The 18,673-nt window shown below is 44.7% G+C and overlaps 1 protein-coding gene across 3 annotated transcripts in view; it reads right to left on the reverse strand.

Annotated features, from left to right (window-relative positions):
• Positions 1-18,673, reverse strand: part of NKAIN1 (sodium/potassium transporting ATPase interacting 1) — a 178,221-nt gene that overhangs the window by 110,007 nt on the left and 49,541 nt on the right. For 2 of the 3 annotated variants that reach the window (XM_069756666.1, XM_069756665.1), the window contains exon 2: positions 9,365-9,502. The exons of the other annotated variant lie outside the window; for it this stretch is intronic. In XM_069756666.1, the coding sequence (XP_069612767.1) occupies positions 9,365-9,502 (138 nt within the window). The remainder of the gene's footprint in view (positions 1-9,364; positions 9,503-18,673) is intronic. 3 annotated transcript variants of the gene reach the window in all.

An 18,673-nucleotide genomic window follows, 5' to 3' on the forward strand; every position in this document is an offset into this window, starting at 1 on the left:
ATTTCACCGCACTTGGAATTTTTTTCCCGTTTTCTAGTACACGACATGTTAAAACCAATGATGTCGTTCAAAAGTACAACTCGTCCCGCAAAAAATAAGCCCTCACATGGCCAAATTGACGGAAAAATAAAAAAGTTATGGCTCTGGGAAGGAGGGGAGCGAAAAACGAACACGGAAAAACGAAAAATCCCCTGGTCATGAAGGGGTTAATCTCTCAGATTATAAACCTAACAAAGTGGAACTGGCCGTGCTTTCCAGAGGACTCTCATTTTGTCCTACTAAGGCCCTGGATAAAACTGAACTCTGCAGTGATATGGAACATTTTTTCAGGAGACAGCGCCTGAGGGAATATTTCAATGATACATAAGATTCAGAACCCACCTGGACTGAAGGAAAAGGGATCCTAACAACAAAGAAGAGGTCAGACTGGTCACCTCCACCTTTACGCAACCCTCATTTGGATGGATACATTTATAGACTCCTTCAGACATTTGATAACATCCACCATCATAGATACTAACAGGAGACAAGCATCGAACATCAGTACCCAGGAGAGAAAGGCCATACAGTCTCTGAAAACGAAAAAAGATATAATCATCAAACCTGCTGACAAGGGAGGGGCAATAGTCATGATGAACACATCAGACTATATGAAGGAAGCAAACCGATAACTTATGGACACACGTTACTACAAAAAATTGGAGTCGGATCCTACACAGGACTATTACAAGGAACTAAACAACAACCACAACAACCATGACCTGGAACGCCAAAAGTAGTGAATCCACACAGAAGATAGATATCAATTAGCCTTTAATTTTAAAAAATGTTTTCTAATTTGTCCTGTCATAGAATCGCGTACTTGTTTCTATTATATTTTTAAGTGATATATTTTTTTTATTTATGTAACATTGTTGCCACTTCACTATAATAAAGGCTAATTGATATCTATCTTCTGTGTGGATTCACTCCTTTTGGCGTTCCAGGTCATGGTTGTTGTGGTTGTTTCATACTTTAGTGTTTAGTCACTACCTTCTCACAAAAGCACCGATATAATTTATCTTAAATCTATTCTAGTATATTATTTTATTTATATATCATCCTATTATTTATTGGTGCATTTGTGTTCTCTAAGGAACTAAACAAGTTGGTATTTTGTCTGCCTGACAAATCCACAAGAGCCGATGACCTGATACCAGAAAGTCCAAGAACAGGGATATTCTACATGCTTCCCAAAATCCACAAATCTGGAAATCCAGGAAGGTCAATTATTTCAAGTGTGGGCACCCTTACTGAGCATATATCTGGATGGGTAGAGGGTATTCTTAAACCCCTGGTAAAGGATACACCCAGCTTCATTCAGGACACAACTGACCTATTGAATAAACTATCAGCAATAGGTCCTCTACCAGAAGGAACCATCCTGGCCACCATAGATGTGGAATCTTTGTACTCTAATATCCCACACCAGGATGGATTAAATGCCTGCAAATTCTTCCTGGAAAACACAGGGACTGACACAGATTCTGTGGTGAAACTTATAAAATTCATCCTTACGCACAGTTACTTTGAATTTGACAAGATCTATCTACAGGAGACTGGCACAGCAATGGGAAGTAAAATGTCTCCACAGTATGCAAATCTATTCATGGCCAAGCTTGAAAGTGACTTTTTATCCTCATGTCCCATCAGGCCTCTGGCCTACTACCGCTACATTGATGACATTTTAATCATCTGGACGGAGTCTGAGCCACAGCTAAAGAAGTTCCATGAACAGTTTAATCAATTTCATCCCACCATCAACTTGACACCCAACTACTCATGTACTGAAATTAACTTTTTGGACACTATCATTAAGCTGCAGAACAATAAAATAGAGACATCCCTGTATTAGAAGCCAATCGACCGTCCAGCATACCTTAAATGGGACAGTTTCCATCCAAAACACATAAAAAACTCTATTGTCTACAGCCAAGCCATCAGATACAATCGTATATGTTCCAACCCAATGGATAGGGATGAACACCTTGGTCGTCTCAGAAAGACCTTTTTGAATCAGGGCTACCATCCAAGAACAATTGAAAACCAGATTACAAGAGCCACCAGAATATCAAGGAATCACCTGCTACATTACAAAGCTAAAGAAGAAAATAACTGTGTACCTCTAGTAGTCACCTACAATCCACATCTGAAGGTACTAAGGGAAGCTGAACGGAAATTACAACATTTACTACAAAAAGATACCCGCTTGCAATCCATTTTTCCAGACCCCCCACTACTGTCTTTTAGGCAGTCCCCAAATCTAAGAAGCATCATTGTCAAAAGCTCCCTGTCATCTCCAACAGCTGCAGGTACCTTTCCTTGCAATCAGAAAAAATGTAAAATCTGTCCATTTATAATGACCACGGACAAGATAAAGATCCCCAATTCACATCAGGACTACAAGATACCAGGTACTTTCATCTGCGTCACTTCTAATTATTTGTACTAAATGTCCAACTGGGGGTCTGTATATAGGGGAGACAGGGCAGAAACTGAGAACAAGAATGAACTTCCATCGCCATACAATAAGAGATAAGAGAATGGATCTACCTGTGACAATACATTTTTGTCTCCCCAATCATAACATTATGGAGATGAAATTACTTGTATTAAAAGGTAACTTCAAACATTCCTTATCTAAGAACTGTTCCAATATTTATGGACATAACTATTTATCACTCATGGTAATTCTGCTTCATGTCACCTGTCTTTTCCATGTTTTTTTTTCTGTGATGTGTTGTGCATAAATATGATTCTCCAGAATTTCTTTTAGTCTATGCCTGATGAAGAGACCTGTGTAGTCTTGAAAGCTTGCAATTTGTTACCATCTTTTCAGTTAGCCATTTAAAGGTATCAACCCATGAGGACTCTCAATTCTAAATATTTTTCTATCTACTGGCTAACACGGTAACAAGATATATATCTTTCCTGTATCAAAATGGAGGATATCAGAAAGTACCGCATCTTTATGGAACTAAAACCACTGCTGAAGAAACGTGCACTTGTCTTATCCATGTTTTTTTTTTCTGTGCTATGTTGTGCATAAATATGTGATTCTCCAGAATTTCTTTTAGTCTATGCCTGATGAAGAGACCTGAGTAGTCTCGAAAGCTTGTAATTTGTTACCATCTTTTCAGTTAGCCATTGAAAGGTATCAACCACTGAGGACTTTCAATTCTATATATTTTTGCATATGGATATGCATTTGAGCGATTTAATTTACCAGTATTTATCCCATCTATGACTCTCACTATATGGCATTATATGTATCCTGCCATTCACCATGTCATCAGGACACACCATTATGAAATAGCTCGATATTGTGCTCGTGAATATGTATTATACTTACACAGCAGAGACCTGTAGGGCGGGCCACCTTAATCTAAGCATCTGAATTTAAGTATTAACCTCTTTTTATTCCCCCTATTGCCCAGGCCAGTTGAGTAATCCGGTTGGAACCGACACTGACCCCATACACGCTTTACCTGCTATAACAGGTCTCTATGGACTGCCCTTTTTTTCTTTGTTCATTGTATCACCGGTATCCTTTTTTCACTGCAGCACTTATTGTTTGCTTCCGTCTATGTAGTTCTATTTATATACAATTTTGTTTCCTTGATGATAATCCAGCTCTAGCCTCCAGCACACTGAGTACTGCTTGTTACTCACTACCTTTGGGAGCTTTTTTCGCGGCTATTTTCTCTACCCTTTGAATGAGACATACTACATTTCATGTGTTTTATTTTTGCTTTTTACTTTTTGTTCCATAGACTGATATGTGCATAGTTGTTACGATATTTTATTTTCCTTTTTTGTGTGATAATTCATTCATGTACAGTACAGACCAAAAGTTTGGACACACCTTCTCATTTAAAGATTTTTCTGTATTTTCATGACTATGAAAATTGTAAATTCACACTGAAGGCATCAAAACTATAAATTAACACATGTGAAATTATATACTTAACAAAAAAGTGTGAAACAACTGGAAATATGTCTTATATTCTAGGTTCTTCAAAGTAGCCACCTTTTGCTTTGATGACTGCTTTGCACACTCTTGGCATTCTATTGATGAGCTTCAAGAGGTAGTCACCGGAAATGGTCTTCACTTAAAGGTGTGCCCTGTCAGGTTTAATAAGTGGGATTTCTTGCCTTATAAATGGGGTTGGGACTATCAGTTGTGTTGTGCAGAAGTCTGGTGGATACACAGCTGATAGTCCTACTGAATAGACTGAAAAGCAGCTAAGTAAAAAAAAATAAGTGGCCATCATTACTTTTTTTTTTTTTTTTTAATTTAAATAGATTTTTATTAACAATAAACGAAAAAAAATCACATTCTCATCCACATTTCAATATGTCACATACACCTTTTCTTAATTTTAAGAAACCCCAACATACCCACAACAACCCTCCCCCCCCACAGGACAGCTCATCCCCAATCTAAACTCCCCTGAGGCCGCCAATGCCTCCAGTAGTTCTTGCCTATCAGAAGTCTATAGTTCCCAACTTCTATTACCCCTCATCCCAACTCAAGCCATGGAGACCGCATTTTATTAAACATTTCTATTTTCCCCCGTCTCTTGTAAACCCCTTTTTCCAGCTTTAGACTGTGTTGTACATATTGAAGAAATTCCCTCCTCGCAGGTGGTTCTACCTTTATCCAGTTCCGTGCTATCACTTTCCGAGCCATATACAGTGGGGCAAAAAAGTATTTAGTCAGTCAGCAATAGTGCAAGTTCCACCACTTAAAAAGATGAGAGGAGTCTGTAATTTACATCATAGGTAGACCTCAACTATGGGAGACAAACTGAGAAAAAAAAATCCAGAAAATCACATTGTCTGTTTTTCTTAACATTTTATTTGCATATTATGGTGGAAAATAAGTATTTGGTCAGAAACAAAATTTCATCTCAATACTTTGTAATATATCCTTTGTTGGCAATGACAGAGGTCAAACGTTTTCTGTAAGTCTTCACAAGGTTGCCACACACTGTTGTTGGTATGTTGGCCCATTCCTCCATGCAGATCTCCTCTAGAGCAGTGATGTTTTTGGCTTTTCACTTGGCAATACGGACTTTCAACTCCCTCCAAAGGTTTTCTATAGGGTTGAGATCTGGAGACAGGCTAGGCCACTCCAGGACCTTGAAATGCTTCTTACGAAGCCACTCCTTCGCTGCCCTGGCGGTGTGCTTTGGATCATTGTCATGTTGAAAGACCCAGCCACGTTTCATCTTCAATGTCCTTGCTGATGGAAGGAGGTTTGCACTCAAAATCTCACGATACATGGCCCCATTCATTCTTTCATGTACCCGGATCAGTCGTCCTGGCCCCTTTGCAGAGAAACAGCCCCAAAGCATGATGTTTCCACCACCATGCTTTACAGTAGGTATGGTGTTTGATGGATGCAACTCAGTATTCTTTTTCCTCCAAACACGACAAGTTGTGTTACTACCAAACAGTTCCAGTTTGGTTTCATCAGACCATAGGACATTCTCCCAAAACTCCTCTGGATCATCCAAATGCTCTCTAGCAAACTTCAGATGGGCCCGGACATGTACTGGCTTAAGCAGTGGGACACGTCTGGCACTGCAGGATCTGAGTCCATGGTGGCGTAGTGTGTTACTTATGGTAGGCCTTGCTACATTGGTCCCAGCTCTCTGCAGTTCATTCACTAGGTCCCCCCGCGTGGTTCTGGGATTTTTGCTCACCGTTCTTGTGATCATTCTGACCCCACGGGGTGGGATTTTGCGTGGAGCCCCAGATCGAGGGAGATTATCAGTGGTCTTGTATGTCTTCCATTTTCTAATTATTGCTCCCACTGTTGATTTCTTCATTTCCTTCAATGAGTGGAGGAAAGAGGAGACTCTTAAAGAAGAAGTTACAGGTCTGTGAGAGCCAGAAATCTTAATTGTTTGTTTCTGACCAAATACTTATTTTCCACAAAATATGCAAATAAAATGTTAAAAAAACAGACAATGTGATTTTCTGGATTTTTTTTTCTCAGTTTGTCTCCCATAGTTGAGGTCTACCTATGATGTAAATTACAGACACCTCTCATCTTTTTAAGTGGTGGAACTTGCACTATTGCTGACTGACTAAATACTTTTTTGCCCCACTGTATAGTAACCTAGCAATTGCAATCTTCCAGGTGTTGTCCACTCCTATTTCATCCACATATCCCAACAAACATATTATCGGATCTCTCTGGACTCTACATTTATACGCTCCTTCCACCCGACTCAAAACCACCACCCAAAAAGCGGCCAGTCTAGGACACGTCCACATCATATGATATATTCCTGCATTCTCACTCCCACACCTCGGGCACTCAGAGTCGGCACGCAACCCCGCTCTGTGTAACACTTCCGGAGATTTATATACTCTGTGCAAAATATAGAGCTGCGACAGCCTATACGGCTCACTCAATGATAATCGCGGAACCCACTCCAGCACCGATTCCCAGGTTTCATTCTCCACCGGACCCAAGTCCCTCTCCCACTTAGCTCTCGCCTTTATAGGAAAATCTAACAGATACGTGTGCATAAGGTCCTTATATAGGGTGGAAATAACTCCCCTTGTAGTCCCGTCACCACACACATACTCCAGTACTATGTCCTCCTGAATCCTGATGTCAGCACTCTTATTTTGAGCTCCAAAAGCATGTCTGGCCATCATTACTTTAAGAAATGAAGGTCAGTCAATCCAAAAAATTGGGAAAACTTTGAAAGTGTCCCCAAGTGCAGTTGCAAAAACCATCAAGCGCTAGAAAGAAACTGGCTCACATGAAGACCGCCCCAGGAAAGGAAGACTAAGAATCACCTCTGCTTCTGAGGATAAGTTTATCCGAGTCACCAGCCTCAGAAATCGCAGGTTAACAGCAGCTCAGATTAGAGACCAGGTCAATGCCACACAGAGTTCTAGCAGCAGACACATCTCTACAACAAGTGTTAAGAGGAGACTTTGTGCAGCAGGCCTTCATGGTAAAATAGCTGCTAGAAAACCACTGCTAAAGACAGGCAACAAGCAGAAGAGACTTGTTTGGGCTAAAGAACAAAAGGAATGGACATTAGACAAGTGGAAATCTGTGCTTTGGTCTGATGGGTCCAAATTTGAAATTTTTGGTTCCAACCACCGTGTCTTTGTGCGACGCAGAAAAGGTGACCGGATGGACTCTACTTTCCTGGTTCCCACTGTGAAGCATGGAGGTGACACTGTTGGGGATTTATTCAAAACTGAAGGCATACTGAACCAGAATGGCTACCACAGCATCTTGCAGCGGCATGCTATTCCATCTGGTTTGCTTTTAGTTGGACCATCATTTATTTTTCAACAGGACAATGACCCCAAACACACCTCCAGGCTGTGTAAGGGCTATTTGACCAAGAAGGAGAGTGATGGGGCGCTACACCAGATGACCTGGCCTCCACAGTCACCAGACCTGAACTCAATAGAGATGGTTTGGGGTCAGCTGGACCGCAGAGTGAAGGCAAAAGGGCCAACAAGTGCTAAGCATCTCTGGGAACGTCTTCAAGATTGTTGGAAGACCATTTCCGGTGACTGCCTCTTGAAGCTCATCAAGATAATGCCAAGAGTGTACAAAGCAGTCAAAGCAAAAGTTGGCTAATTTGAAGAACCTAGAATATTAGACATATTTTCAGTTGTTTCACACTTTTTTGTTAAGTATATAATTCCACATGTGTTAATTCATAGTTTTGATGCCTTCTGTGTGAATTTAAAATTTTCATAGTCATGAAAATACAGAAAAATCTTTAAATGAGAAGTTGTGTCCAAACGTTTGGTCTGTACTGTATATCTTTTCAATTCTTTTTCATACCAGTAAAATTGTTCTGATGAAGGTCCGGATGTGGACCGAAAATGTTCAAACTTATGTCTTAGTGGATGCACATTAAAGGATCTTCTTCTTTACACCAAAGTTCTTCTTGAGTGCCAAGTTTTTTTTTCTGATTTTGGATTCTTGGGCTGGATACCCTACTTGAGCACCTATTTTGAATATTAGTACGAGTGCCGTGTTGCTTCTTTTTCAGTCACATGCGATAGACAGTGGCTAGGCTGTGGTCACATGCGATAGACAGTGGCTAGACTGTGGTCACATGCGATAGACAGTGGCTAGGCTGTGGTCACATGCGATAGACAGTAGCTATGCTGTGGTCACATGCGATAGACAGTGGCTAGGCTGTGGTCACATGCGATAGACAGTGGCTAGGCTGTGGTCACATGCGTTAGACAGTGGCTATGCTGTGGTTACATGCGATAGACAGTGGCTAGGCTGTGGTCACATGCGATAGACAGTGGATAGGCTGTGGTCACATGCGTTAGACAGTGGCTAGGCTATGGTCACATGCAATAGACAGTGGCTAGGCTGTGGTCACATGCGGTAGACAGTGGCTAGGCTGTGGTCACATGCTATAGACAGTGGCTAGGCTGTGGTCACATGCGATAGACAGTGGCTAGGCTGTGATCACATGCGATAGACAGTGGCTAGGCTGTGGTTACATGCGATAGACAGTGGCTAGGCTGTGGTCACATGCGTTAGACAGTGGCTAGGCTGTGGTTACATGCGATAGACAGTGGCAAGGCTTTGGTCACATGCGATAGTGGCTAGGCTGTGGTCACATGCGTTAGACAGTGGCTAGGCTGTGGTCAGATGCGATAGACAGTGGCTAGGCTGTGGTCACATGCGTTAGACAGTGGCTAGGCTGTGGTTACATGCGATAGACAGTGGCAAGGCTTTGGTCACATGCGATAGTGGCTAGGCTGTGGTCACATGCGTTAGACAGTGGCTAGGCTGTGGTCACATGCGTTAGAGAGTGGCTAGGCTGTGGTCACATGCATTAGACAGTGGCTAGGCTGTGGTTCAATGCAATAGACAGTGGCTAGGCTGTGGTCACATGCGATAGACAGTGGCTAACTGTGGTCACATGCCAAACAAAGCAATGGCAGTGCAGCAGCCATGGCTGACCACTGCAATCTTGTCCCCAGTTGTCAGTTACATGTTCCCTGACACGTAAAGACATCAAGTAAGGTGGTGTAGAACTGGCAATTCTACAACACAAGCTATAGCTGGCCTATAATCAGAATACTTAGGACTGTATGAGAACTCTGCTCATGCATTTATTATAAAGGTATGTAGCTTTGTAATCGGCTCTAAAAAACTAGAACGTTGATTTTGTTCTGCAAATATACATTTATAGGATGTATTGGAACAGAGTAAGTACAGGATAAAGCTACGAACATTGTATCTACAGTGTGATTGTGTTGGATCTTTGGCTAAAATCTTCTCATAAGTAACCATCTTACTTACCAAGATCAAGTATCTAGATCTGTAATGTAAAGTGCCAAATATCCCCAAGATGACAGCCATGATGTGCAGGAAATTGGCTAGTATTGGAGCCCACTGGTAGCCGAGGAAGTCAAATATTTGCCTCTGTAGAGCAGCTGCCTGTCATAATTTAATACAAAAATCCATGAGATAAATGGTCAATCTTCCAGGGTTGTAAAGTGGCCAAACATTATGATTTGATGGAGTAAAGAGAACAAAGTGACCCAATGATGATTCACAACTTAGGAATCTATTCAATATTTATGGGAAACACATGAATACACTGAGCAGCCTGTAGATTATGCTGCAAAGGATCAGGGAACAAGAGGGTTAAAACAATACTATCAATGATATTGAAGAAGCATAGGGTAATTAAAAAGCTTTTAACCTCAGAACTTTGCAGTTTATTGGATTATTGAACAGAAAATATTCAAGCACTAGAATGCACTCACATATTATTGGACACAGACCCATGCAGAGCATTTCAAAAGTATTCATGCCCTTTAATTCTCCCCTTTCACTTAATAATCATACAGTGAAATATTGGATTTAATTTTAGATTTACACTGTATGTACAATATCAGATAGGCATTTGACATATCGAAAGATAATATAGATTATGAGTAACATTATTATTTACCTCCTGGATAACTTGATTTATTTGGGGAATAACACTTTATCAGATACCAGACACATAATAAAATCTATCTATCTAAAAAGAAAAAATTAGCATAGCACAGTAAAAATAGGGGGCAGAGCTTCAGAGGCACATACCAAACCTTATGAATACAGTCAAAAAAAGTTGAAGCAGCACTCTATGATGCAGTGATAAGATGCTCTTTGCTCTTTATTGGCCCATGTGGAGACGTTTCTGTCCTGTGTGCAGACTGCTTGAGAAACGTCTGCATCCAGGACCGAAGTGTCGCCACATGGGCCAATAAAGAGCAAAAAGCATCTTATCACTGCATCATAGAGTGCTCCTTCAACTTCTTTTGAGAGAAGATAGATAGATAGATAGATAGATAGATAGATAGATAGATAGATAGATAGATAGATAGATATGGGATAGTTAGATAGATAGTTATGGGATAGTTAGATAGATAGATATGGGATAGTTAGATGATAGAATCTATCTATTCTGAGGGTGCTGGCCTTGAAATTACTGTACTTGGCTGATGAAATGTTGTGATTCCTTTGAGATGTGTGCATAAAAATCAGACTGCATACGCATGGTCTGTGTGCTGTCTGATTTTCTTCTCGCACCCATTGACTTACAATGGCCAGTCACGTCCGATATCAGTGGCAGCTTTCAGCATGCTGCGATTTTTTTTCAGTGTGACACGACCCAACGGTTGGTCAGTCACAAAAACGGTACAACAACACAACGCCGATGGAACAAGGGAGAGGAAAGCCCTGACAGTAGTGAATAAGGGACGGTCACCTCCTGAGCACTGGCCTGAACCTGTCCTTGGTCTCACCTAACACCCTATGCAGGTCCTTTCCCCTACCGATGTCAGGATACCTCCTCCCTAAATGTCACCTATAACTGCCCTAGCTACACTAGTGCACTGGCAAGTGACGGGCACTAGCCGCACCACTGCAGGTAAGAAACACAGGGAAGGGACAGACACCGAAGGGTTGAGGTAACAAAATACAACACTTAGCTTTCTGCAACAAAGCACCACACAGCAGGATAAAGACACAAGATCAACATATTCAGCTGAAGCACCACTGCACCCAGAGAGCTCCTTACTCCAGCTTGGTCACTGCAGATTGCTCTAACACTAACAGTCAGCTGATGCATCAGGTGACCTTTTAGCCCCTTAATCCCATTTGACGTACTATCCCGTCAAAGTGACCTGGGACTTAATTCCCAGGGATGGGATAGTATGTAATAGCGATCGGCCGCACTCACGGGGGGAGCGAGGCCGATCGCGGCCGGGTGTCAGCTGACTATCGCAGCTGACATCCGGCACTATGTGCCAGGAGCAGTCATGGACCGCCCCCGGCACATTAACCCCTGGCACACTGCGATCAAACATGATTGCAGCGTTCCGGGGGCATAGGGAAGCATCGCACAGGGACGGGGCTCCCTGCGGGCTTCCCTGAGACCCTCGGTATAAGGCGATGTGCTCACCTTGTACCGAGCATCTCCTCCCTGCAGGCCCGGATTCAAAATGGCCGCGGGGCTGCATCCGGGTCCTGCATGGAGGTGGCTTACCAGCGCCTGCTCAGAGCAAGCACTGGTAAGCCTGCAGCCCTGTATGTCAGATCGCTGATCTGACACAGTGCTCTGCAAAGTGTCAGATCAGCAATCTGACCTTATAACAGATGCCCCCCTAAGGCAATGTTATAAAGTGAAAAAAAAAATTCCTAAATAAAGAAAAAAAAATATTGTTCCCATAAATACATTTCTTTATCTAAATAAAAAAAAAAACAATAAAAGTACACATGTTTAGTATCGCCGTGTCCATAATGACCCGACCTATTAATCTGTCCCACTAGTTAACCCCTTCAATGAACACCGTAAAAAAAAAAGAAAAAAACTGAGGCAAAAAACAACGCTTTATTATCATACCACAGAACAAAAAGTGGAATAGCACGCGATCAAAAAGACAGATAGAAATAACCATGGTAGCTCTGAAAACATCATCTTGTCCCACAAAAAATGAGCCACCATACAGCATCATCAGCGAAGAAATAAAAAAGTTGTAGTCCTCAGAATAAAGCGATGCGAAAATAATTATTTTTCCTATAAAATAGTTTTTATCGTATAAAAGCATCAAAACATAAAAAAAGATATAAATGAGGTATCACTGTAATCGTACTGACCCGAAGAATAAAACTGCTTTATCCATTTTACCAAACGTGGAATGGTATAAACCCCCCCCCCCCCCAAAAAAAAAAAAAGAAATTCATGAATAGCTGTTTTTGGTCACACTGCCTCACATAAATCAGAATAAAAAGCGATCAAAAAATGTCACATGCCCGAAAATGTTACCAATAAAAACGTCGACTCGTCCCGCAAAAAACAAGACCTCACAGGACTCTGTGGACCAAAATATGGAAAAATTATAGCTCTCAAAATATGGTAATGCTAAAAAATATTTTTTGCAATAAAAGTGTGTGATGGCTGCCAGTCATAAAAATTCACTAAATAACCCGCTATAAAAGTAAATCAAACCCCCTTCATCACCCCCTTAGTTAGGGAAAAATAAAAGGGTTAGGGCTAGGGTTAGGGCTATGCTTAAGGCTAAGGTTAGGGCTAGGGTTAGGGTTTGGATTACATTTACGGTTGGCATTAGGGTTAGGGGTGTGTCAGGGTTAGGGGTGTGGTTAAGGTGATGGTTGGGATTAGGGTTAGGGTTTTAGTTAGAATTGGGGGTTTCCACTGTTTAGGCACATCAGAGCTCTCCAAACGCAACATGGCGTCCAATCTCAATTCCAGCCAATTCTGCGCTGAAAAAATAAAACAGTGCTCCTTCCCTTCCGAGTTCTCCCAGTCCTAGGGCCTCAAAGAACCTATCCACTGACCTCCGTTCAGGGGCAGTAGGAGGCAGAGAGAAAGCCCAGGATTGGGGACCTTTTCTAAGTAGGGAGATAATAACACAAGGATCACCAAAATCAGGATACAGGTCAGGGGCTCAAGCTGGGAAGCATGAACTATCACTGACAGCGGTAGGCAGGCTGTGAGGGACTGAAATAGCCCAGCTAGCTCAAGAACAAGGCTGATGAGATTAACCCCCACATGACCAGTCTCAAAAGAGGAAAGATGAAAATAAACTCCGGACTGGACCATGACAGGTAACAGGAGAAATTAGACCAAGAAAGTTGTTGCACAATTTGTTCTGAGTATGCCGATACCCCATATGTGGGGGTAAACCAGTGTTTGGGTGCACAGCAGAGCTTGGAAGAGAAGGAGTTCCGTTTGACTTTTTCAATGCAGAATTGGCTGGAATTGAGATCGGACGCCATGTGGCATTTGGAGAGCCCCTGATGTGCCTAAACAGTAGAAACCCCTAGCAAGTGACACCACTTTGGAAACTAGACCCTTTAAGGAACTTATCTAGATGTGTGGTGAGCACTTTGAACCCCCAAGTGCTTTAGAGAAGTTTATAACGTAGAGCCGTGAAAATAAAAAATCGTATTTTTTCGACAAAAATTATCTTTTTGCCCCCAAATTTTTATTTTCACAATGGTAACAGAAGAAATTAGACCAATAAAGTATTTGTGCAATTTTTCCTCAGTAAGCCGATACCCCATATGTGGGGGTAAACCACTGTTTGGGCGCACAACAGAGCTCGACAGAGAAGCAGCGCTGTTTGACTTTTTCAATTCAGAATTGGCTGGAATTGAGATCGGATGCCATGTTACTTTCGCAGAGCCCCTGATATGCCTAAACAGTAGAAACACCCCACAAGTAACCCCATTTTGGAAACTAGACCCCCAAGGAACTTATCTAGATGTGTGGTGAGCACTTTGAAACCCAAGTGCTTCACATAAGTTTATAATGCAGAGCCGTGAAAATAAAACATCATTTTTTTCCACAAAAATGATATTTCATCACGCAATTTTTTATTTTCCCACGGGTAACAGAAGAAACTGGACAACAAATGTTGTTGTCCAATTTGTCCTGAGTACGCTGATGCCCCATATGTGGGGGTAAACCACTGTTTGGGTGCACGGAAGAGCTCAGAAGGGAGGGAGCACAATTGACTTTTTTACGCAAAATTGGCTGGAATCAATGGTGGAACCATGTCGCGTTTGGAGACCCCTGATGTAACAGTGGAAACCCCCCAATTCTAACTCCAACCCTAACCCCAACACACCCTTAACCCTAATCCCAACCAGATCCATAATCTTAATCACAACCCTAACCCCAACACACCCTTAATCCCAACCCTAACCATAACCCTAATCACAACCCCAACCCCAACACACCCCTAACCCTAATTCCAACCCTAACCATAACCCTAATCAAAACTCTAAGCCAAACACACCCCTAACCCTAATCTCAACCCTAACACTAGCCACAAAACTAACCCTAATCCCAACCCTAATCCCAATACACCCCTAACCCTAATCCCAACCCTAACCATAACCCTAATCCCAAACCTAACCCTAATCCCAAACCTAACCCTAATGCCAAACATAACCCTAACCCCAACCCTGATCCGAACCCTAACCCTAATCTCAACCCTAACCCTAATCCAAACCCTAATCCCAACCCTAAACCTAATCCCAACTCTTAAGGTACCTTCACACTCAGCGACGCTGCAGCGATACCGACAACGATGTCGATCGCTGCAGCGTCGCTGTTTGGTCGCTGGAGAGCTGTCACACAGACAGCTCTCCAGCGGCCAACGATCCCGAGGTCCCGGGGTAACCAGGGTAAACATCGGGTTACTAAGCGCAGGGCCGAGCTTAGTAACCCGATGTTTACCCTGGTTACCAGCGTAAAAGTTAAAAAAACAAACACTACATACTTACCTACCGCTGTCTGTCCCCGGCGCTCTGCTTCTCTGCACTCCTCCTGCACTGACTGTGAGCACAGCGGCCGGAAAGCAGAGCGGTGACGTCACCGCTCTGCTTTCCGGCTGACCGACGCTCACAGCCAGTGCAGGAGGAGTGCAGAGAAGCAGAGCGCCGGGGACAGACAGCGGTAGGTAAGTATGTAGTGTTTGTTTTTTTAACTTTTACGCTGGTAACCAGGGTAAACATCGGGTTACTAAGCGTGGCCCTGCGCTTAGTAACCTGATGTTTACCCTGGTTACCAGTGAAGACATCGCTGGATCGGTGTCACACACGCCGATCCAGCGATGTCTGCAGGGAGTCCAGAGACGAAATAAAGTTCTGGACTTTCCTCAGCGACCAACGATCTCCCAGCAGGGGCCTGATCGTTGGTCGCTGTCACACATAACGATTTCCTTAACGATATCGTTGCTACGTCACAAAAAGCAACGATATCGTTAACGATATCGTTATGTGTGAAGGTACCTTAACCCTAACTTTAGCCCCAACCCTAGCCCTAACCCTAACTTTAGTCCCAACCATAACCCTAACTTTAGCCCCAAACCTAACCCTAACTTTAGCCCAACTCACTTTAATTGGAAAATAGAAATACTTTTTTTACTTTATTATTTTTTCCTAACTAAGGGAGTGATAAAGGGGGGATTTATTTACAATTTTTTTTATATTGATCACTGTGATAGGGTCTATCACGGTGACCAAAATTAACCAATAGGAAAAATCTTACTCTTGTTGCCGGGTGCCGGCCGGCAGATCTCGACGGGCGCACTGCGCATGCGCCCGCCATTTTCTTACCGGAGGAAGACGCCAGCAGCTGTGAGGGGAAGCAGGAGGATCCAGGGACACCGGGAGACACTGGTATCAGGGGGGTCGGGGACCCTATTTCTCTGTCCTCTGATGTGCGATCACATCAGAGGACAGAGAAATTGAATGGCACATCACAGTTTTTTTTGTGGTCGCCAATAAACGGTTAATACCGGCGATTGCAAAACAGGGGTCAGTGAAAACTGACCCAGACCATGTTCTTTGGGTCTCGGCTACCCCCGGCAGCCAAGACCCCAAGATGTGCCGAGTGCCGGCCGGCAGGCGGGCGCACTGTGCATGTGCCCGCTATTTTCTTCCCAGGAGAAGATGGCAGCGCCCATGGGGGGATTCAAGAGGGCCGAGGAGCACCGGGAGGTACCGGAGGGGATCGGGGACCCTATTTCTCTGTCCTCTGATGTGCGATCCCATCGGAGGACAGAGAAATTAAATGGCAAATTGCGCTTTTTTTTGTGGTCGCTGGTAAATGGTTAAAACCAGTGATTGCAACCCAGGGGTCGGTAAAAACCGACCTGAATCATGTTCTCTGGGGTATCGGCTACCCCCGGCAACCGAGACACTGGAGAAAATCCGACTCTGGGGGGTGCTATACACTTTTTCCACAGCGCCGTTAATTAACGATGCTATGATTTAAGTACCCTTAACTACCGCCGTTAAAAGGCGTATCGGCGGTCGTTAAGGGGTTAAACGGTAAGAAATATCAACAAACATAATCATAACATTTTCAAAGCAGGTAACTGTCGTTTTATTCCATTTTCTGGGGTAGATCCTGGTGTCCACTGCTTCCTGACTGGGGAAGTTCTTTTGTGGATGTCACAAGTGGTGACTCAATAGGAAACAGCCCTTCAATAGGGGTTTGTGTAGCCTGGGTATGCACTCCACTCTTAGTGGCTACACGGGTATTGATACACTCCTCTGTGTACCTTTTAACATGTAGGGCATAATATCCCCTTTGTCTCCTGGGTAAAGGTCAAGAAAGGCCGTACTGGGGGCCCACGGCACGTAAGGGGAGGCCGCCATGACGGGGTTACGTGGGACCTTGGGAGCTGGAGCAGTTAGAAGGGATATAGATGTAAGGGTTAACTGGGAACTCGAGGGGTGGCTTAAGGGGCATTTTTTGAAAGTAAGGGGTGGAACTAGGGGACTGCGGGGAGGGGGCACATAAAAAGGGGCACGCTCCTCACGCAGGCATCCATTTTAGGTGCCTGCGTGACAAGTGAGGAATCTGTCACACTTACCAGCATGGATATTGAAGCGATCCTCTAGTGTCTCCGGACGGCAGCCAGCTCTCAGGGGACCGACTGGCTTAATGATTCGGTGAACAGCCTCCTCCAGGGTACATCCGTGCCACCTTCCCAGGCACAGCATGACGGGCGCCGGCCGCGGAGGTCTAGGCCTCCGGCGCGCCTAAGCCCTGACGTGATCCCCAGGGCCCGGCGCCGAAATAGGAGCCCCTCTGCGGACCCTCCGGTAAGCAGCGCTGTTCCCTCCACCTCACAGCGCAGCGCCGGGAGGAATCCTCCAGCGCGGCGGGGCCTACAACGGGGGGGTGGATCCTTCCTCCCCTCCTTCTGTGTCCGGCTGACGTGGGGCGACAGGAGCAGGAGCCGGAACTGCGGCCGCCAGCATGTCCGCTGGCGCCGCTCAGCGTGGGAGGCAGCGACAGCCTAGGAGACGGGGGTCAGGTGCGGTGGCCCCTCAGCGCCGGAGATTATGCGGGCGGCAGTCGGCTGGCCCTGGCATCAGCGTGCGGCCTTCTGCAGCGCACAGCTCTGGAGTCTTCAACGCAGCTGCGCCCTCTGCTGGTGGTGGCCTGGATATTACAAGTTCTGCGCCCTCTGCTGGTGGTGGCCTGGATATTACAAGTTCAGTGCCCTCTGCTGGTGTTGGCCGGGATTTTCCTGCATCAGCGCCCTCTGCTGGTGATGGCCGGGATTTTCCTGGATCTGCGCCCTCTGCTGGTGATGGCCGGAACTTTCCTGGATCTGCGTCCTCTGCTGGTGGTGTCGGAAATTTTCCGGATTCCGGCAGGCGACATTCCGTCGCTTCGGGAGGCAGTGCCGGGAACGTATCCATGGCAAGGAGCCGCACATCTTCCATCGGGCGGCAGGATGCCGGCTCGGCCTATTCCCCTTCCGCAGCACCAGGGCAGTCGACGGCATCACCAGGTCGCCAGGACGCGGATACGGCCGCCAGAAGTTCGGTGGGCAACATCGCGGATCAAGCCGGTCGGGATTCAGGACACCTTCGGCTGGGAGCCGGATCTTCGGCTGCTGGGCTCACAGCACCCAGGCAGCTAGGTGAGAACATTTTCCCTAGCTTTAATATGCCAGGCATAGTTTCCCCTGAAGCTAGGAATACTGACATTACTTCGGGAGTTCCTAGCGGGGGTATGGGTTTAATCCTTAGAGGTTTAGGGGAGCTAGCGGGCTTGTGGGGGTCTGGTCTTAGCAGGGGGTCTTTGCCGTCAGCTGCTTGGTTGGGAAATACGGGGTCGTTTGAGGGGTCTAGAGAGTTGTCTGAGGTTACGGGTACATCCAGCAGTGCGGGTCCTGCGTCAAACACTGGGAGGTCATCAAGGGAGAAGGACGGAACAGCACCAGCGCTATCCATAGGACCCGGGTCAGGAATTGATGCATCAGGTGAAGGAGCTTTGCAGGATAAGGAAAAGGAGGATGTCCCGCAACTAGACGATGCGGCTAGGGGGGAGGTCTATGTTTGCTTCGAGGGCCCGTTAGGGGCACATTTAAAACAGGAGGTTAGGGAAAAAATCTGGAAAGGGGAGTATATAGAAATATTTTCTCTTTTACCCCTAGAGAGATTTAATTTGGATAGACCTAGAAGGGAGGACTCTAAAAAAGAAGATGAGGAGAAACGGAGATATAGGCTGATTCCCAGATCATTTGCAAACTGGCTGCAGGCTTTCGCTATTATGGCTAG

The sequence above is a fragment of the Ranitomeya imitator genome, chromosome 3 (assembly GCF_032444005.1).
Source record: "Ranitomeya imitator isolate aRanImi1 chromosome 3, aRanImi1.pri, whole genome shotgun sequence".
In the NCBI taxonomy this organism is placed as follows: domain Eukaryota; kingdom Metazoa; phylum Chordata; class Amphibia; order Anura; family Dendrobatidae; genus Ranitomeya; species Ranitomeya imitator.